Source organism: Colossoma macropomum, unplaced genomic scaffold (genome assembly GCF_904425465.1).
Source record: "Colossoma macropomum unplaced genomic scaffold, Colossoma_macropomum, whole genome shotgun sequence".
NCBI lineage: Eukaryota > Metazoa > Chordata > Actinopteri > Characiformes > Serrasalmidae > Colossoma > Colossoma macropomum.
The window spans coordinates 36,139,031-36,161,512 of NW_023494800.1; the positions used below are offsets into that span (position 1 = coordinate 36,139,031).

General features: G+C 41.6%; 1 protein-coding gene across 7 annotated transcripts in view; it reads right to left on the reverse strand.

Moving 5' to 3' along the window:
* LOC118820125 (transcription factor 4-like) overlaps positions 1-18,995 on the reverse strand; it is a 281,579-nt gene extending 262,584 nt beyond the window's left edge. For 4 of the 7 annotated variants that reach the window (XM_036588264.1, XM_036588267.1, XM_036588263.1 and 1 more), the window contains exons 1-2: positions 17,538-17,665; positions 16,513-16,585 (exon numbers count right to left, since the gene is read on the reverse strand). In XM_036588264.1, coding sequence (XP_036444157.1) covers positions 16,513-16,585; positions 17,538-17,639 — 175 coding nt within the window. In that variant the 5' untranslated portion in view covers positions 17,640-17,665. Of the gene's footprint in view, positions 1-16,512; positions 16,586-16,766; positions 16,918-17,537; positions 17,666-18,597 lie in introns of those variants that run through there. The other 3 variants (XM_036588265.1, XM_036588268.1, XM_036588269.1) reach the window with 3 other exon arrangements.
* Positions 18,996-22,482: the final 3,487 nt, after the last annotated feature.

Below are 22,482 nucleotides of genomic sequence, written 5' to 3' on the forward strand. Positions count from 1 at the left end.
CACACACACACACACACACCGCCAGATGTTCAACTGCCAATAAGGAGAGCAGAGCAAAGAGACCTCCTCTCAATTTACACGCACACACACACACACACACACACACACACACACACACACACACACACAAACACACATACACACACACATATGTGCACACGCACACTTACCACAAACACAAACTTACACAGCAGAAACGTACACAGAGGGTGTGTAATCTAAACACTGCAGTCCAGCATCGCGTTCCGAATCCGCACACTGCCGAACTGAGGAATTCAACTGAATGCAGCTGGCATGTTAAAGCTGGGCGATACGGCAAAAACAGAATATTTAAAACAGTTTCCGCAACTTGAGCTTCGACTTTAAACCGACATGCCAATAACCAACCGAAGGATTGAAGCAAAGGCGGATAACAACGCTTGCTGTACAGTGATTTGTGCTAGTCTTGACCATTACATTCTGGCACCTGTAACTGCTGAGCCATTTAAGGTGGAACGGAAAATTTGGATAAGAAGCTGGCGGGTTTGTTAGCTTACAACGAAAACTAAACTAGATCGAAAGCAAAAACATGCTGCCACGGCAGGCGTGAAAAATGTCTTACCTTTGATACACTGAATTAATGTTAGACGGCAAATTCGTAGGAAAAGCCGACTTTTGGATTGCTTTTGGTAGAAATCAATCACTTTTGTAACACGTCCCCGGTTTACACGTCGCCCCCGGAGCTTCGGATTGAAACGGACATGCAGATAATGAACCCAAAGGCTTGTGGCAATGGCAGATAGCAATGCATGCTGTGCAGTGATTTGAGGGTTAATAAAAATAAGGCGGAGCTTGGCGGAGAGCTTAATGATTTGATTGGCCGTAGTACAATGAAAGCAATCACAGAAAAAAAAAAACTAATTTCATTAATTAAAAAAATCCAGTTTCCTTGTTTGATTGGGTTGGCATGTGTTCAATCTGGGTAGGACCAGTGAGTGAAGGGGGAACATATACATCTAAAAAAAAGGCCAATCAGAGGCCCTGAATTAGTTCAGCCAAATTATGCCCTTGTATTAAGTCGTATTTATGAAGAAACAGGATGAAAACTGGGAAATAAATTAACTAAATAATATGATGGCTGCTATCCAATCAGCTGTTTGTCACCCAGTTTATGCAGCTGCTTTACAAATGTTTTTGCTCTTTTTTAAGGTCTTCACCCAATTTCCCTCCTAAAAGTGTCATGGCCAATTATCCCCCTCAGTAGCACACAATGTTCCTAAGCTTGAAGAGGTCAAGACTAGCACAGGTTTCCACTGAGACACTGAAGCAGCACTGCATCATCTCAAACTGCTGCTGATAATGTCATAGTACAGTTCAACACGCTTGCAGGAGAACACTCGTCTTATGATCTATGCAGCTGTTCGGTGTCCAGAAATGATGTAATCATGATGTAATTTATCACGGTGACAATAACACGGCGTCATGCTGACCACCCCAGTGTTCATATGCACCCTACTCAACAATCTGATGGAAAATCTCCATTTACATTCTCACTACAATCAGATCCAAAATTACACGCATATGTAGAGAACTGCTTAGTGTAGATGTTACCATGACAACAAGCATCACCAGTCAGAGTGAGACGAGCAGCAGTGAGCAGTGCTTGTGTTTTTAATTACTTTAACATGATGTCAGACAGGAAAACGTCCTTCACATGTCCTTATTAAAGAAGGCCGAGAGGAAGACGTCGTGTTCTGAGACACATAAGCTGGACGTCCGTCCCACCGCCGTCTTTTAAAGATCAGAGCATAAACTTCGTCTCCTCTGCAGACCAGTTTCTGCTCCGCCATGTTGAACGGTATAAACTTTCACTATGACGTGACGAACACGATCAGAACGGACTTAAACTTTCCGATAGGGAATGTAATCAGATACAGGCGTTTACACGGATATTATTCTTCTGTTTAACGGATTATTTACAGGATTACCCACCTCGATCAGTCGGATAGAGACTGTATTCCGAATGGCTTCAATCAGACTAGACTATTCCGACTGAGGTGTTTACATTCTGATTGAGCTATCAGTCAGATTAGTAACGGATTATTAGGCTGCATGTAAACCTGGCTACAGTAGGTGTGGCTGGTTAGGCTTTCTCAGTAAAGTTCTTCTGACAGCTACGCATCCTTTCAGACCCACAGCGCTGAGTCGTCTTCTCACAGTGGAAGGATGGACAGAAACACCTGTGGATGTTTTCAGATCTGAAGCAGCTTGATTTTCTCCTCTCTCTCAAAGATGAAAGCTTTAAGTGCTGTTTATCTGATGGGGGCAGTTTTGGGGTCTATCAGGTCTTCCAGGTGGTTGTTAGGAGTCCCATCTTCTCTGTAGATTTTAATCAGGTTTTGAACACCAATGCAGATGAATTATCTTCTATCTAACTTCCTTAGAAATATCTCCAAAAAATGATTAACATGTACTTAATGGCTGTGTTAACTTTTAAATAAATGAATGGTGGTTAGTAGTAACGTATCAGTTTATTGCATTTACCACAGCATTCATTACACTGTTTCCTGATTTTCTTTCATTCTTGCATCTTATATTTAACCTCCTCAGAAATATTGTCCTAAAAATGAACAATTTAATGGCCACTTGACTTTTAAATTAATGAACGCTATTTCTGACATTTGCACAGTACTGTATGTATTTACATACTCTACACACACACCTGCACAAATATCTTCTTACATCTCTCTCTCGCTCTCTCTCGCTCTCTCTCTCACTCTCAACAAGCACAGGCCATTTCACCACAGGAAATGACATCATGAAACAAGGGAGGGGAGCCTTAACACCCAATTAAAACATGCACAACCCCATAAACCCCCAGCTGTTGTGAGTTTCCCGTCTGGAAACAGCCTCAACGTGCTTCAGAAACAGATCACAGCGCCGTCCAGTTGGTCCTGTTTTAAAGCACTGAGTATGAAATAAAACGATTTGTCACTAAGAACAAAATGACACTCTCATTTCTGAAGTTCCCCGTCCACCACAGCCAGACTGACAGCACTAGCCACGTTTACATGCAGCCTAATAATCTATTAATAATCCAACTAGTAGCTCAATCGGAACAGAATACGTCCATATAAACACCTCAGTCGGAATAGTCTAGTCCGATTGAAGCCATTCGGAATACAGTCTCTATCCGACTGATCGAGGTGGGTAATCCTGTAAATAATCCGTTAAATAGAAGAATAATATCCGTGTAAACGCCTGTATCTGATTACATTCCCTATCGGAAAGTTTAGATCCATTCTGATCATGTTCGTCGCGTCATAGTGAGAGTTTATCCCGTTCAACATGGCGGAGCAGAAACTGGTCTGCAGAGGAGACGAAGTTTATGCTCTGGTCTTTAAAAGACGGCGGTGGGACGGACGTCCAGCTTATGTGTCTCAGAACACGACGTCTTCCTCTCGGCCTTCTTTAATAAGGACATGTGAAGGACGTTCTCCTGAGTCTGACATCATTTTAAAGTGATTAAAAACACAAGCACTGCTCACTGCTGCTCATCTCACTCTGACTGGACTCACGTGATGCTGGTTGTCATGGTAACGTCTACACTAAGTGGTTCTCTACACATGCACATAATGTTGAATCTGATTACTTGTAGGTAATCAGGTGTGAACACAATATTGGCTATTACTGTTTTTGCTATGCTAACGTACTTTCGTCCAGGTTTATAGATAGATTTATTTGAGATCACTTAACAGTTTGACTACGCTCTTAAAGACAGTTCTATATAGAACCTTGGACATTTGAAGAACCTTGTGCATGATTAAACGCTTCTTTGCATGGCGAAAGTGTTCTTCAGATTGATGGAGAATGTGCTGTAGATGGTTCTATATAGCAACCAAAGTGTTCTCCAATTGTTAGTGTCAAACTTGTAACAATAGAAGAATCCTTTTGGGTGCTACATAGAACCCTTTTCAAAAAAGATTCAATGGAGAACCAACTATAGCACATTTTCCAACAATCTGAAGAACATTTTCATGATGCAAAGAACCGTTTAATCATGTAAAAAGGACCCATTTTCTTTACTAAAGAACCCTTGAAGAACCATCTTTTTTAAGAGTGTAAATAGAACTCGTCTTTAATATAGAGCCCTTGAAGCACCATCTTTTATAGAGTGTAGAACCGTGAACACTCAAAGAACCATTTGCATGCTTAAAGGGTTCTCTGCATGGTGAAATGGTTCTTCAGATTGACGGAAATGTACTGTATATGGTTCTATATAGGAGCGTTTTTATAATGTCTATCTAGCACCAAAAAGGTTCTTCTATTGTTACAATGTCAAGCATGTAACAATAGCAGAACCCTTTCTGGTACTATATGGAACCATATACAACACATTCTCAATCAGTCTTAAGAACGATTTTATGATGTAGAGAACCCTTTAAGCATGCAATGGGGTGCTCATGGTTCTATATAGAACTATAGTCTTCACTAAAGAACCTATAAAGAACCCCGTTTTTTTTTAGAGTGTATGTTTGAGGCAGGCATGTGATGATTCAGGCATGCAGTTAGCACCACGCTAATCTTTGTATATTACCTGTTAGCTACATTAGCCTTGTAGCTCATGTGCTACGACTAAAGAGAAGATCGTCAGACACCAAAGACGTCTTGGCTTATCAACTACATTAAAGTGTAGTATAGCATAACTGTTCTAGATAAACAAAAAATAACTTCAGAATTAACTCTGAATAAAGTAGAACTGACCTTCTGTCCAGCTCGCAGCTCAGCTTCACAGCTGTCTGCCGGCGTCGTGAGCAAAGTATGACGTTTGCTAAATAAACAACTGCTTTATTATCACTTTCATAACAAGCAGGACTTTATCAGGGGTCATTTGTCCCTCTTGGTAAAAACCCATCATCCATAAAGAGAGGAAGGGGCCTAAAAAGTGGACCAACTGTCTCCCAAACTTTTCAAACACTGCAGTGATTTGTCTGACCCGAACAAAACGATTGAGGATCAACAGTAGGTCAGTTCTGCATAACCAGGCATGTAAGTGGTGGCCTGTGGCTTAAAATACAAAAGAGCTGCTGCTAAAAAGCTGTCCTCCTTTTATAAGGTCATCCTGCAACTGGTGTGCAATGGATGATCCCCTTAGGATGTTCTTTAGAGAGGCAGAACCCCTTCCAGAACGCTAGGAGGGAGGCGCGGTCACTGCTTTTTAACATTACGTTCAATAGGACAGTAGGATAGAGGATAATGTGGACCTTTTAGAGCAAGAATTACATATAAATTGACCATTAACCACGTCAAAAAAACAGAAATGAACTCCTGGACAACCGTTCTCAAAGATTATCCTAATTAGATGGAACAGCACGTCTTTCAATCGGAACAACTTTCCAAACATTTGAGATTAACCAGCTTTAAATTCCATATTAAACAACTCTGCTAAAGCTCTTCATCTTGGACTTATTTCACTCACATAACAGGAGCCGACTGTCAGGAGCGACATGGAAAACAATATGGCGGAACACTTAAGGTAAACTGTATGATCCAAAAAGTAACCGATTCCCAAAAAACCTGGAGGGTTATGCAACAGGACAGGGACCTCAGAGGCTAAGCAGAAGCCACCAGACTAAATGAAAGTGGCAGGTTCTTAAATAGCCAAGACCTGAACCAGGACCCAACACCAAACCCAGACGTTGTTATTCTTCCAACGTAGCTCTACTGGAGCTACGCGACACGGTAGCAACTCACGTTAACAAGCTCACTGACGATTACGTGAAACAGGCTAAATCCATTAGCCTGACCACGGACATCGGGACATCTGCAGCCAGTTGCACCAGCCGATCGTAGCCTAGTTAGAACGTAAACTGCCACTACGTTCAAGTTTACGAGCTACTATAACTTAATTGGTTGCACCAAGTAACATAGTTTCAACGTAGCTTTAAGTTATAACTTAAAATTTACACATATCCTACGGTAGCTGTAAATTCTGCCGCATAAAGAATCTGTTAAAACGGCTGGTTGATTTGATCGACGGGAAAACATTCAAGAAAACGAAATGCGTCTCGTTTTGCGCCGAGACTAGTTCTGCAGGATAGATTACGCCTGTTTTCATCGATCGGAGATAGAAAAGATCACAGACCTCCTGACACAGATTTACACAACACAGACAGGAACGAAGTCCTACTTATTTTGCTACAGGGTCGTTCCAAAACCTGGTGGGCGACTCTGTTCAAGCACACAAGTTAACGGCGTTCAGAGCAACAAGAGCAGCTCCATCAGCGCTCAGGTTGTGTGAATCTGACCTTATTATCATAGAATATATAACACATCATTTTAAAAATATAACTAACATAGCTAACATTGCCTTTCTGTCATTCAGCAGATTCAGATAGCGATTACATTAGCCGCAGCTTCGCTAACGTTACCGATTCGTTGATAAAGTGCCGTTAAAATATTCAGGATCCCAGTTTGAACATCGGAAAAATTCCAGCAGCAGAACAGAACAAACACATATACAAGAGACGGACGTTTTGAGGACACCACTTTATTATAAATCTTGTGTCTTTCTGAATTATAGCTAATACGACCGACACACTTTAAACGAAATAAATGTGGCATGAAATTTCGCTGCGTGTGGAGATCATGCGTGTAATGTTTTGTGTTAATGTTGTTACTGATTGGCTGCAGAGTGTCAAAACGTCATTCTGTGTGACTGTTTTGATCTACGATCACTTTACATTCTACTAATTAAGATGTACCGTAAGCGTCTGAGGTGCAACTGGAATTCTGTGTCACTAGATTTAAACTAACGACTCTCAACGTAAGATTTACAATGGACTTTACACCCCAATGTACAATCTAACTTACGTTCAGCTGGTGCAACTGGCTGCAGACGTCCTCACATGTCCTCACATATTATCTATAATTTCTACAATTTTATAAAACGTGTGTATCAGCATCGGCAGATATGTGCATGCAAAATATGGGAAATTGGCGTTGGCCTAGAATTCCCATATTTCCTAATTTTCACCGCAGACTAGTTACAAAACTAGAACTGATTGTGTGAAGAAACATGGTTAATGCTACTGTTCCTATTTAACTGGTGAGCGTATGACGAAGGTTGGCCTAGATAAGATTTTTCTGCTTAATCAGTCCACCAAGAGGAACGAGGGTATTCCGAAAGGAATCCGATTCCCAAAACCTTTTACAGGGTTCTGCAACTCAGGACAGGGACCTCAGAGACAAAGAAGCCGCCAGATTGAGTAAAAGTGGCAGGTTCTTATAAAGCTAAGACCAGAACCAACGAAGTCACCGGGTTCAGGAACTGACAAGTGGAAGAAAAGACTCGTCAACTCCGCAACGTTCCTGTCTTAAGTGAGCGCGCAACGAACGGATCGCGTTCCCACGAATGCACACACTCGCGCACATACACAAACACCCTCGCTAACATTAGCTTTTGTCACGCCTCAGTTATGGCAGCCATTGCTGCGTTGGATCTTCCCGTGTCGCACTTGACGGTCTCTAAACAAGTCAGCCGCTTTAATTAAAAGTTCCCGTTTCGAAGTGTGCCGCTCACCTACGGAGCTAATTACCAGCCGGGCTGACACCGGCGCGTCTTTATTTTCAGAGGACTAATTATACTTTTTTGATACCCTTCACCTCCGCCGCTCCAAGCAGGTGTGACGGTGAGCGCGGTGGGGAGAGAAAAAAAAAGCTGCATTCACATTCTTCTTTTCAGCTCGCGGAGAAAGGCGTCGAGCGGCGCTCTCGGAGGGGGAGGTTCCCCCGCTCCCTCAAATGTGCCGTTACTATGACAGCACACTACAGGTGGGAAGTGATGGCATGGCGGAGATCAAGTGAGCTGTCACGGAGAGGAGTCGAGCTGGACGGGATGAGAAGTGGTCTGTAATGTACGCTCGCTTCTGCCGCATAATAAGGACCTTTGGCGTTGCTTTAATTGGCCCTTGTTTGTCAGCGCTCACAAACTTTGGCAAACAGTGGAGAACTTTCTCAGATGGCTTTGTGTTCCACGTTTGATCGGCAGGTTGATTGACAGGGCGACTGTCCACACGGAAAGCGAGGGACGTTAAGGCGGTGCGGTTTGTTGTCAACTAGGCCCCTTTTTCACATCACACGACTTACAATTTCCCCAACACGCCTTGTTCTACCCTTAAAAAAGATGGTTCTTCAAGAGTTCTTGGATATATATGCATGATTAAAGGGTTCTTTGTATCGTGTATCTTTGTAAGTTCTTCAGAGTGATGGAGAATGTGCTAAAGATGGTTCTATATTGCACCAAAAAGCATTCTATTGTTACAATGTCAGGCTTGAAACAATAGCAAAACCCTTTTGGGTACTATATAGAACCCAAAAGTGCTATATAGAACCATATACAACATATTCTCCATCAAGAACCATAATTTTTCTAGAATAACATCTGTATGAATTGTCAAAAATGGCCACACTGTTTCCAATGTTCCACCTCCAGAAATTGCTCAAATATTCCGAGGAGCACAAGACAAAGAGGCTTAAATCTGAACACACTCCAAAACAAACATCTGTTCCAGAATAGAATAGAATAGAATAGAATAGTATAGAATAGAATAGAATAGCATAGACTAGTGTGGAATACAGGTGGAAAATCCGATGGAATGGAAGGAAATGGAACTTAGCGGGAAGGAATGAGAGGTAATGGAAGAGACTGGAATAAAGTACGACAGAAAGGAATGGAAAGGAATGGAATAAAACCAAATAAAACAAAGCAGAATGGAATGCAAAGGAGCAGAATGGGATAAAATATTACCAAATCGGAATCGGATGGGATGGAATGGAAAGGAATGGGACAGACCACCAAGAGGAAATTAAGTTTTCTCGCCTATTATAATTTTTTCTTCATGTTGTGTTGGTAAAATTCTTTTGATCTGCTCACTGTTATCAATATTTCAGCAAAACACCCCCAATAATGAAAAAACTGATAATAATTAATAAAAAAAGACACACTCTTAATAATGTTTACATCCAAGTGAATAAACAACCACAGTACAATAAAGAAGCTTTGCAAACAATTCCATACTGACTATAACTAAACAAAACAACAATCTATTTTGGGTTAAATTAGAGTTTTAAAGGATTGGTTCCCAAGAACTATCCCTCACATCATTTCAAAAAAGGTGCAGGGAACACGCCCCGCCCCCCTGAATTTCCAGCAGTGTGCAGAGTAAAATAAAATAAAACAAACCGGAATGGAAGGCAGAGGAACAGAATGGGATACAATATATCTAAATGGAATGGGACGGAATGGAATGACAAAATTAAATGGAATGGAAGGCAATGAAACAGAACAGGATAAAGTATAAAATGTAACAAAATGGAATGCAATGGGAAGACATGAAAGAAGATGAGATGAAATATAACAAAAGTTGGAATGGAACACAACAGAATAAAATAAAATGTAACTAAACAGATGGAAAAGGAGCAGAACTGGATAAAATAGAACAAAATGGAATGAAAGAAAATTAAATAAAGCCTGACGAAATGGAATGCAATGCAAGGCAATGGACAGGAATGGAATAAAATATAAAAAATTGGAATGGAATGGAAAATAGCAAAATGGAATGGAATGAAATGGAACAAAATGGAATGGAATAGAGTAAAATATAACAAAACGGAATGAAACAGAATATAACAAAATGGAATGCAATGGAATAAAATATAACAAAGTTGAAAGGAATGGAATGGAATATAAGAAAATGGAATGGATCGTAACAGAATGGAATGGAATAAAATACAACAAAGTGGAACGGAATGGAATGGAATGGAATGGAATGTAACGAAATGGAATAGAATAGAGTAAAATATAACAAAACAGAATAAAATAAATTAAATATAACAAAATGAAATGAAATGGAATGGAATATAACATAGTGGAATTGAATGGAGTAGAGTAAAATATAACAAACCGGAATAAAATGCAATAGAATAAAATATAACAAAGTGGAATGGAAGTGAATGGAATGAAATGGAATGGAAGAGAACGGAACAGAACGGAATATTACATAACAAAATGGAACAGAATGGAAGCCAATGGACGGCTATGGAAGTGAACGGAACATCCTCTCGGTATCAAAAACAGAGCTTTCGTTCTGCTTCGGCTCAGTTTCCTGACGTGTTATGGATCCTAAAAATAACAGAGTGGTAAGATGTGCCGGTTCACAGCCGGCAGCAGGAGTCCTCGCAGTGCCAGCCCCACTTCCACTCAGGACATCAGCGCGCACAAACAGGAAGCACTGCTTCAGGCCCCCCACTTCCTCCGACCTCCACGCGCTACAGCAACGACGGCAACACTGCGGCTTCATGAGGCAGGAGCGAAATCGCACAACCAGCAGCTCCTGCGCCGTCACATCAAGACTGTTACTGAGCCTCAGCGTGAAACCGAGCCCAGAAACACGGAACCGTTCTCAAATACGTTCTCGCCAGCTCTGATCATCTGGTGGCCTGAAGTCGACCGACTGATACGCCAAAAACAACTAATCTGCAGCAGTTATGAATATTGAATATTGTGCTTGTTTGTCTGAGACCATTCAGGACAATATAAACTACACAATATAAACAAATGAACTTGCAAACTAACTTAAGTGATTATGTTTTCTGGAAAAAGGCCACAATTAATGTTCACTATGAAATATGACTGAACACATGTCAAACGTTGCTGTCAAACAATTTAGAATTATTAGAATTATTATTATAGTTTCCTATTTCACCACAGAAAATCCTACAATCCTTCATAATAACATATATAAATATGCAGAATCAGGGGTGCAATTCAAATGCAAACCTGTGTAAACAAAGTATGCTTACACTTACACTTATCATATTCATATCTCATGCTTATATGTCAACATTAAAACACAAAAACAACATTTTTAACAGGAATATCATGTATATATTTATCATAATGAGCAGGTTTTGTTGTCTATTACACACATTTTGTTGCTAAAATTTTTCTGATCTGCACAATATTTCAGCAAAATATCCCAGAAATGACAAACATGACAATAATAATGATAATAAAAATGATAATAATAATAATAAGAAGAAGAAGAAGAAGAAGAAAGGATGGACTATTAATAATGTTTACACAACAAGTAAACAAATCATACTACAATGAAGAAGCATTGAAAACAATGTCATACTGACTATAACTAAACAAAACAACAATCTATTTTAGTTTTAATTACACTTTTCAGTTCTAATTGGTTACTGTAATTGAAATCTGAAATCTATGCAATTTTTTTTCCCACCAACTATCCCATGGACCCTCACATCATTTCAAAAAAGTGTGGGGGGGGGGGCATGTCTTCCTTGCCACCCACCCCTCCCGCCAACTCTAGAACTGTGCAGAATATTGTGCATACAAGGAAAAAGTAATTAATGTTTGGGATGTATGTTGATATGGGAATCATATCAGTATGGACAGATCATTATCAGACCACACAGATGATTAGATTTCAACGCTGTTTTGTACCAATATTTGAAGTCGTACTTACTCCGCAAGAGCAAAGGGTGCAGGCGACGCCGGGCTACCCCGTCAAAACATCTGCACTTTCAATTTCTGCATTTTACAAATGCAAACTTTTGAAAAAGCATTGTTTGTTGTTTTGTTGCTTTTATAAGTTAAAATAACTTTAATACGGCATTGGTCTGCAAATATTAATGCGCATTTCCTATTTATTTCTCTAACATCTTTATCAAAAATAATATATAAAATGAGCCACATGCCCCAATTTACCGCTTATTTTTCCCCCCCGATATGTTAAATTCAGCAAAAAAAACACATTAATGCATTAGAATGTATAGAAGTGTGTTAACCTATTGTCATGTCATTTGACCGGGGGTGCCAAAACTTTTGCACACAACTTTATATCGGCGTTGGCGTCGGCAGATATACATGTGAAAAATATCAGATATGGGCATCAGCCCAGAGGTCCTGTATCGGTGCATCCCTACTAAAATATAGACATTAAAAAAATCATTTCTTACATTGTGATTGCGTTTAATTCTATAACTCAAATTCTACGTGTGAGTAATCGGAGTTATTCGCCTAAATCAATGTGATCGGTTATTAATCTGAGTAAAATTGAGTAAAGCTTCTGCACACGCAGATATACATGTAAAAATACCGAATATGGGCATGTGAGCTCCTATATTGTTGCATCCCCATCTGTAAATAGACATTTAAAAACACTGCTTACATTGTGATTGTGTCAAATTCTATAAGGGTAATTCTAAGTGAAACAGGCTCAACTGCTCAGTGAAACAGGCGAAAACTTCACACCGCAGGCCTTTTCCCACATCACGTAAGCACCATCAGCACCGAAGCAAGTGTTTTGTCTCTGCCCCTGCGGGTCACCTTATATACAAACATGTTTCATGGCCCAGTTCCAGCTTATGCTAACATTGTGCGAAAGCACGGAGGTGGCCTTATCGAAGCTCGGCAGAGATTAAAACACACACTCGCGCACACTCACACACGCTCAATCGCAAAGGAAGTAGGGTGCAGGACACAACAATGTCAGCGGACCCAGAATCCCAGCACACGCACTGAAGGAAATGGGCTACGCTGACGTAACCTCGACGAGAGGGACACAAAGGGCTCGGCTGAAGAACCACTACGGCTCTTTTTTATTCCCATGTTCAAGACAAGGGGCGGTATTGTGCGGTATTGTGCGGCAGAAGGCCTAGTTTTCACCTCGCGGCCGTCTCTCTGCGTTCGCCGGCCGCTGATGACGGCCAGGACGGTTGGACACAGTGTACACAATGTTCAGACAAAAAGTTCTTTCAATCAGGATTACAAAGCCGAATGTGTGACCTTTAAAGGAACTGTGGTGCGGCCGTTGTGGACTCTGCCTGCATAAACCAACAGCTATGTTGTCAAAAATGCTGCACAGCAGTGCTGGCATAGCGCAGCTAACTCTAACAGGCTTCACACAACAGCGTAACACACTTTACGTAATGTTATTACATACATATTACCAATCAGAACACAGAAATAAAGTCAAAGTTACATTTTCTTCAAATAATCTTTAAACAAATCTTCAAAAAAACATCATCAATGCTTGTGAATTAAACATGGCACATAGCAAACATGCTCGTTAGATAGCTTGTCAATTAACAGCCTCCTTACAAACACTGATATTACGGCTAAAGCCTGAGTAGACTGATAAATCAATGTGATCAGTTATTAATCTCAGCGTTACTGAGCTCTGCTAAAGCCTGAGTAGACTGATAAATCAATGTGATCGGTTATTAATCTCAGTGTTACTGAGCTCTGCTAAAGCCTGAGTAGACTGATAAATCAATGTGATCGGTTATTAATCTCAGTGTTACTGAGCTCTGCTAAAGCCTGAGTAGACTGATAAATCAATGTGATCAGTTATTAATCTCAGTGTTACTGAGCTCTGCTAAAGCCTGAGTAGACTGATAAATCAATGTGATCGGTTATTAATCTCAGTGTTACTGAGCTCTGCTAAAGCCTGAGTAGACTGATAAATCAATGTGATCGGTTATTAATCTCAGTGTTACTGAGCTCTGCTAAAGCCTCAGTAGACTGATAAATCAATGTGATCGGTTATTAATCTCAGCGTTACTGAGCTCTGCTAAAGCCTGAGTAGACTGATAAATCAATGTGATCAGTTATTAATCTCAGCGTTACTGAGCTCTGCTAAAGCCTGAGTAGACTGATAAATCAATGTGATCAGTTATTAATCTCAGTGTTACTGAGCTCTGCTAAAGCCTGAGTAGACTGATAAATCAATGAGATGATCAGTTATTAATCTCAGTGTTACTGAGCTCTGCTAAAGCCTGAGTAGACTGATAAATCAATGTGATCAGTTATTAATCTCAGTGTTACTGAGCTCTGCTAAAGCCTGAGTAGACTGATAAATCAATGTGATCAGTTATTAATCTCAGTGTTACTGAGCTCTGCTAAAGCCTGAGTAGACTGATAAATCAATGTGATCAGTTATTAATAAGCGAGCGTTACATCAGTTGATGCAAAAAGTTGAGAATTTCTGAAACTTCATTTAAATAATAAGCAAATTTTTCATATTAAGAGAAAAATTCCATGAAGAAAAGATTTTCCTGTGTGCCTCATCAAAATATAAATATACTGTAAATGTTCTCTGAATATTATATATTGTAACGAAGCTACTGAACACATTTAGTACTCAGTATTCAGTCATTACTAGCATCTTGCTCATATTGCTTGCTCATATTTAAACATAGCGCATGGTGCAGTACGGCTTTAGCAAGCATTCGTCTTAGCATTAGCTTCGGTGTGAGACCCGTTATATGCTTTCTATTGTAATAATGAAGACTGGGAGGCTAATGTCGGCTTGGCATCGACGCAGGACGGTCTATTAATAACACAATGAGCCTCCCGCTAGCAAAAAATAAAATAAAATAAACCTCGGGAATTAAAGCGTCGAGCGGCGCACATGTGCAGCCGAATCTTTTCATACTTAAACAATGTCGACCGGATTAATTTACTAAATGCTTTGCCACACATAAAACTTTTTATCTGGTGCCAAACCTGGCAGCCAGGCTGGTGGAGGTAGGCCCTATTCACAGCGTATCAGTCACTGGCAGTGAGGAACAATTCTATCATGGCTGTTGGCGCTGGACTAGCTGGCACGAAGGTCCATTTACATGGAAGCGTCTCCTTGCCAAAACCGGAGATATTTTTACCCCCGCTAACCGAAAGCGCCCGGCGAGGAATAACTCTCCGACGGAACCTTGAAATGATAGCCATTATTAACCAAGGGTAATTATTAGCATTAGATAGTAAATAATGCTAATAATATCACTATTACCAGCTAAAATGCCTATTAATTCCTAATCCTACGCACAATTAAAGCATGGAGATTCTCTCTCTCTCTCTCTCAGTAACCCTCGCTCTCTCTCTCCCTCGCGCTCGTCGTTCTGCTTCCTGAGAGGAAGACAAAGAGACGCCGCGAGAGGCGCAGGATAGTGGGAGGAAGAGGGAAAAAAAAAAAAAGTATTAAGTGACTGGTTTCCTTCTCCGTGCATGCAATCAGCCGCTTTTGTTTATTTATTTATTTTTATTTAGTTATTTTTGACTGACAAGCGAAACGTAGCGCAGCAGCAGATTCGGGTTTTCTCGGAATACTTTCCGTCCCATGTCCGCCGTCCGGCAGCAGGTTGTTATTAGCTCTGCTCCCGGACTAATAAGCTACAGTGTGGACAGAACCGCAGGCCTGGCCCGCGAGGCTGGCACCGGTGCCCCTTTGTGGCTCCGAGGCCACGTACAATGGACGGGAGTCTCCTCTTCAGCGCTAAACCGAAGCCGAATAACCTTATTTAGGCGCAATATTTAGGCGATTCACACTTTATGAAACATTTCCATGTATCTCCCTGCCAAATGCAAGTTGCATGGCAACCGGGGGTGGGGTGGAGGGGGGCATAGTCGGAGTTCGGAGCTGCCAACGCCACCGCAATTCTGATTTCTCAACAACCAACACAATTTGCAGGGAAAGCACAGAGCAAGTGGGAATGGGGTGGAGTGTGTCGGGGGGTCGGTGCTGGTGGAGGGGCATGCAAATTAGCGAACCCTAAACAACACACCAGTCTGGGTTGGAGTGTGGTGGTGGTGGCGGTGGGGGGGGGGTTGGGGGTTAAAAAAAAACAATGCAGGCCGTTCAGAGTCTGAGAGCCTGGGCCCAGACGGCACTGCAGCCGCCGCAACGACAACAACAACAACGACGACAACAACTCCAGAAAAAAAAGCTTCAGCGAGTGAAGGAAGCCAGAAGGCCGACTTTCCGACACAGTGGGCTTTTCCGCAAACGCGCAAAAGCACAAAACAGCAAGCATTCCAAGCGCCTGGGCCGACTCGGAGCTTCTTCCTGGGCCGCGCTGCGAGGGGAACGTTCTTTTCCTCGGGGGAGAACACGTCCAGGGTCAAGGTCATTTTTTTTTGTTCCCTCTCTCCTTTTTTCTTTTCCTTCAACTTGACAAGCCAGAAAAGGACAAACAGCACATTTCTGGACAAATATGACGACAATCCATCCGAAGAGAATATCTGACCGGCATAAAAAGATCCTGTTCGTTGCGCTTGCATGGTTTTTTTTTTTGTTGTGCTAAAAATAAACACAGTCCGAACAGAATGTGAATCGTCTGGTTTGCAGTGAGAACCGTTACGTTTTTCTTTTTCACGTTCCATCCGCCGCACGGCCCTTCCGAAGTCTTAGGTGGCACCGGGCCTGCTGGCACGTCCATTCAGCATGACCGCCCACCCGGTTCATAGTAAACATATTAGCCATTCCTTATGACACGTTTACGACTTTCCAAAGCAGACGCACAACAGCACCTGATCACTACGTTAATAGCTGAACCAATAATAACAACAACCAGGTATAAATAAATAACGAATTAACAAAACAAAAACAAAGATGTGACCAGCCGTCACACACAACCCAGAGCATCCGAGCGGAATTAAACCCAACATACTTGAGCCGGAGAAATGTCCGCTTCCCAGAGAGGTCGGTCCGTTCTTTCCGCTGCTAACCGGAGGAGAGAACATCTGGAAAACAATCGGGACACGGCACGTTAAAAACAGGAATGCACAGTTATGCGTTTAGGAGCGACGGACCACAAACACATCTGCATGTTTTCTGGCCTCGTTTTACAGCAACGTTCCCGAACTAATCCCATTCCCGGTGAACGCAGCCTCGTTCTACAACCTAAAGATTTTCAGAGCGTGCCTTTTTGTCTTTGTCCTCTTCCCTCGTGCAGACCTGCTCCTCGTGAATATTTTGCACTAAAGAGTAGAAAAGTTGACCCAGGCTCGCGGGCTTACAGCAGCAGCAGTGAGGGGGACATTTCCTGCGCAAAAAACAGAACTTCCTAAATGCATCTCTCTCAGTCCCGCGTGCACGGGTGGGTTTTTTTTTGGAGGGGGGGGGGGTGTTGGGGTGTGTGTGCGTGGGGTGGGGGGGGGTCTTTAAATTCGTGCTGCTGCTGACACACGAGCGCTCATCGCTGTTAATCTCCTGCATGCATTGGAGGGCACTGCGTTAAAACATCCCAGCGCTCGTGCACGAAAAGAAAAAGAGAAGGGGGGAAAAAGGCGCTGCAAACTTAAACGCGCGCGAGAGGATAAAGCAAGGTGCACGGACGCTTCGCACTGACAGTCGTCCCGCACGTGAGGCGGACGCACGAAACTTTTGGGGCTGACTTTTTTGATTTGTATTGTTATTATAGCTTTTATTACTTTTATTATTATTATTATTATTATTATTATTATTATTATTGCTGTTATTATTTTGTTGTTATTATTCATAATAGTAATATTATTATTATTAGTAATAATAATAATAATAATAATAATAATATCCCTGCACACCACCATGCAAACATAAAAAGCCCAAACAGCGCGTGCAATAACCAGCGCGTGCATTTGCATTTTCCTTCAAATGCAATGCAATCAAAGCAAAAGCAACGCAAAAAAAAAAATGCAGCCAGCTCTCGCTTACCGCGCTAAAGTCCAGCAGGTCACTCAGTTCTTTGTCCGTGCCAAGGGCTGCCATCCGCTGCTGGTGGTGCATTTTAGCCAGACCGCCCAGACCTGGAAACATGGACACGGAGCGCGCGGTGAGAAGACGGCCCGGGCACGAGCAGAGGAGGAGGAGGAGGTGGAGGAGGAGGAGGAGGAGGAGGAGGGGGGTGGTGGTGGAGGAGAAGGAGGAGGAAAGAAGGTGGGGGGGGGGGGGTAGGATATGTTTCAAATCTCGCTGGTAAAAAACGCACGCGCGCAGCGCAGCATCATGCAACAGGAGGATCAACTCAAACGCGCGTGCTTTAACAAAAAAAAACAAAGACCTCTCAGCTCGGTCAGGGTCAGCTGGGGGAAGTGGCCATCTCTCGCAAAACAGCGGAATAAGTGCAGAAGGAAAGGTGGCGCAGAGAGAGTGGAGGAGGGGGGGGGGCGGTTGGGGGTCTGGGTGACGCTAAATATGCTGCACGTGCACGCACAGCCACCTAGCTCCCTTCCTGGCTGGAGATGTGAGCGCTTTAACGCGTGGCCGCTGAAAAAGCCCGTTAAGCGTGGTCATTTTAAGGCAATGCAGCACGAGCATGTTCAGTATTGGAATGTGTTGAAACCAATGAAGCCAAATGAAGGAGCCCACTCGGGGGTCAGGAGGTCAGCGGGTGTTTGGATGGCACCTCCTTCCTCGAGACAGGCCTGGCACGCAGACTGGCACCAACCTGATGCGCCAAGGCCCGAAGAAGATCACGAATCGGCTCGTAAACGTGCGCATCCTCCACCGAGCACACGCACACGCGGCTGTCACTAATGATGCACTCACATCTCCAAACTTACGCCAGTGCAGCAGGAGAGACGTTCACGCGCGTCTGGGTTCGGCTGTGCACCCCATTACGGGATGACACGGCCACTAACTGGCCCGCGGATTCAGCTCCGATGCGCTAAACAAACTTGCCCAAACTCCCCCACAAAAGTCATCAACCGCCGATGCGTCCGTGCGCACAAATGCGCAACGGAAAGCACATCTGGCGCACAGTTTGCACAGTTACCTTGCGTTGGAAAACGTCACCCCGCAGTCCTCCAGCCGAAAGCACCCGCTCTGAGGTGTTGTCCTGAACTATCTGTGGTCTCAGACCGAGATGAAGCACTTTTTTCTCGCGTCCTCTGAGCCCCCTGTAAGCCCGTCGGTCCAACAACACTTGCTAGCTAGCCAGCCAGCCAGCGACAGCTCTTTTGTCCGCGGACGACGTTAAAAGCTGCATTGGTTTGGAAACGCGGCGAAGTCTCCCGACATGGCTGCTGCGGAGCGGAAACGAAGATAAACATCCGAAAAAGAAGGAAAGAAGCCCGCTTAGCGCTTTCTGGCGCTCGCCTTCCTCCGAGTTGGGGCTAAACCGGCTAGCTGGCCACTTTCCATAGCAGCGTGTTGCAGCAGAGGCGCGTTGGGTTTTTTCCCCACCCGTATTCCGACACGACACGCCCTCCCAGGCTGGGATTGGCTCGTCTTGGGGCCAGCGTTAGCCAATCAGCTCGCAGGAGCGGAGACGCCGCTTGCCAATCAGACCGCAGAAGGCGGGACACTGTTAGCCAACCAGAGCACGGGAAAGAGCGCGCCACTAGCCAATCGGAGCCTCAGAGAGGAGAGCGTGGTAGCCAATAGCAGCGCAGGAGGAGGGACGTTAGGAGCCAATCCGAGCGCAAGGGGCGTGACGCGAGTGGCCAATCGGAGCGCAGGAGGCGGGGTCTGACGGAATACGGGTGGGATAAAACATAAATAAGGGCTGTTCAGTTCAACATCCGGGACGCGCTTCACCCTCCCAGTCCGGGTCACGGTCCGTGACGTGCAGCTCTGCTGCTTTTACCTGCTTTTATTATTCAGACAAAATATAATAAAATAAAAGTGCAGTTTAAGCTGTGCATATTGCTGAGGCAGGTGGTCTGATTTAGCAGTTTAAAAATAATGCTCAGTTGGGGGAATGTATTCAGGTCAGCTTACACAGTGGATCTACTTCTGTACTGAAAATAAGACTGAATATGTGGCCATAAGCTAAATTTACCACAATATATTCATGTTTCTGACTCTGCTGTAATTTTCACTGTTTTAAACTTCTTTAACTGTAAAACTTCTCATGTGTGGTCATTTCTGATTGTGTTCTTTGCTGTCTTAGACGACTTTTTTAAAGTACGTCCACGCAAAGTAATTGTGTTTCTGACAGTATTGAAGAACTTTAACTCAAACTGATCATGTGTTTGGCTATTTTAAAGGCATTTAACTCAAAGTACCTGCAGGGTAGTCATAGTTTAGACCATATTAAGCACTTTAACTCAAAGTGTTTGTGTTCCTGACTATACTAAATTATTTTAACTCAAAGTATTTGTGTCCTTGATGATACTAAAGTACTTTAACTCAAAGTATTTGTGTTGCTGACTATATTCAAGTACTTTAACTGAAAGTATTTGTGTTGCTGACTATATTCAAGTACTTTAACTCAAAATAATTAAGTTTCTGACTATACCAAAGTACTTTAACTCAAAATAATTGTGTTCCCGACTACATTGAAGTACTTTAACTCAAAGTAATTCTGTTGTAGACTGTACTAAAGTACTTTACCTCAAAGTAATTGTGTTCTTGATGATACTAAAGTACTTTCACCCAAAGTATTTGTGTTCTAGACTATATTAAAGTACTTTAACTCAAATAATTTTCTTGACTATATGAAAGTACTTTAACTCAAATAATTTTCTTGACTATATGAAAGTACTTTAACTCAAGTAATTGTGTTTTTGATGACTTTAAAGTATGAAACTCAAAGTAATTGTGTTCTAGACTATACTAAAGTACTTTGCCTCAAAGTAAGTGTTCCTGATGATACTAAAGTACTTTAACTCAAAGTATTTGTGTTCTTGACAAAACTAAAGTACTAAACTCAAAGTGATTGTGTTCTTGACGATACTAAAGTACTTTAACCCAAAGTGTTTTTGTTCTTGATGATACTAAGGTACTTTAATTTAAAGTAACTGTGTTCTTGATGATACTAAAATATTGTACCAAAATATATTGTGTTCTTGACTATACTAAAGTACTTTAACTCAAAGTATTTGTGTTCTTGATAATACTAAAGTACTTTAACTCAAGTAATTGTGTTCTTGACGACACTGAAGTACTTTAACTCAAAGTATTTCTGTTCTTGACTGTATTAAAGTACTTTACCTCAAAGTAATTGTGTTCTTGACTATACTAAAGTACTAAACTCAAAGTGATTGTGTTCTTGACTATACTAAAGTACTTTAACAGAAAGTATTTGTGTTCTTGATGATACTAAAGCACTTTAACTCAAAGTACTTCTGTTCTTGACTTTTTAAAGTAATGTAATTCAAAGTAATTGTGTTCTTGACTATGTTTAAGTACTTTAATACAAAGTAATTGTGTTCTAGACTATACTAAAGTACTTTACCTCAAAGTAAGTGTTCCTGATGATACTAAAGTACTTTAACTCAAAGTATTTGTGTTCTTGATAATACTAAAGTACTTAAACTCAAGTAATTGTGTTCTTGACTATACTAAAGTACTTTAACAGAAAGTATTGTGTTCTTGATGATACTAAAGGATTGTAACTGAAAGTATTTGTGTTCTTGATGACACCAAAGTACTTTAACTCAAAGTAAGTGTTCCTGATGATACTAAAGAATTTTAACTCAAAGTACTTCTGTCCTTGACTTTTTAAAGTACGAAACTCAAAGTAATTGTGTTCTTGACTTTTTAAAGTAATGTAATTCAAAGTATTTGTGTTCTTGACCATATTAAAATACTGTTATTCAAAGCATTTCCTGACTATTTTAAAGTACTTAAACTTGAAATATTTGTGTTATTGGCTATATTAAACTACTGAAACTCAAAGAGCTTAAAGCTGAATGGATGTATGTTAATATGTTCTTGTGACAACACAAAAACATTGACTACATGGAGTGGGGAATGAATGGTACATTTTGAAACAGTATTTATGTGCAACATACAAACACAAAGGACGTTTGGATTTCCACGGTATGGGCGCTTTAACCTAAAGTAACTTTTTCCACTATTTCGAGGTCCTTCAACTCAATTGTGCTTTTGATTATGTTGAAACACTAGTAGCCGTGGTTTTGTCACGACTTGCCCGCGGAGATGTTATGCAATAAGTTAAAGCTCTGTTTGTGATTTCAGTGGGTCAGGAGTGCACAGCTTCAGTCATGAAGCACCGGGATCCTGCACTGTTCCGCTTTAAGGCTTTTACTTTACTCTCAAAGGGCTCGATTATGAGCTGGAGAGTTGAACCAGGTGTGAGAAAAGCTCTGCAGTAGTCCAGCACTGGAGCTGGATCAGATTCTCTTTAGCTGTAACAAACACACAAAGACACTACTGACAAAAAACATCAGACAACTTAGACCTTAACTGTAGAAACTTCATATTATCCACTGGGAGATACACTCGACCCTTGTGAAAGACAAATACATATAAGTGTACATTTCAAAAGTGAGTTTAATTTAAAAATGTACAACTCATTTCCAAAAAAGTTGGGATGCTGTGCAAAAAGTGAATAAAAATAGAATGCAATGATATGCAAAGCAGTAAAACCCTATATTTCACTGAAAATTGTACAAAGACAACAAATCAAATGCTGAAACTGAGAAATTTTAGTGTTTTTTTTTTACCCATTTAATACATAAAATATATGCCCATTTTGAATTTGCCAACAACACATTCCAAAAAATGGCGGGGAAAACTTTACCACTGTGTTTCATCACCTCTCCTTTTAACAACACTCTGTAAGTGTTTGGGAACTGAGGAGACACTGCTGTAGTTTAGAAAGTGAAATGTTCTCCTGTTCTGGTTTCATACAGGATTTCAGCTGATCAACAGTTCTGGGGCTCATTTGTCGTATTTTTTATTTCATAAT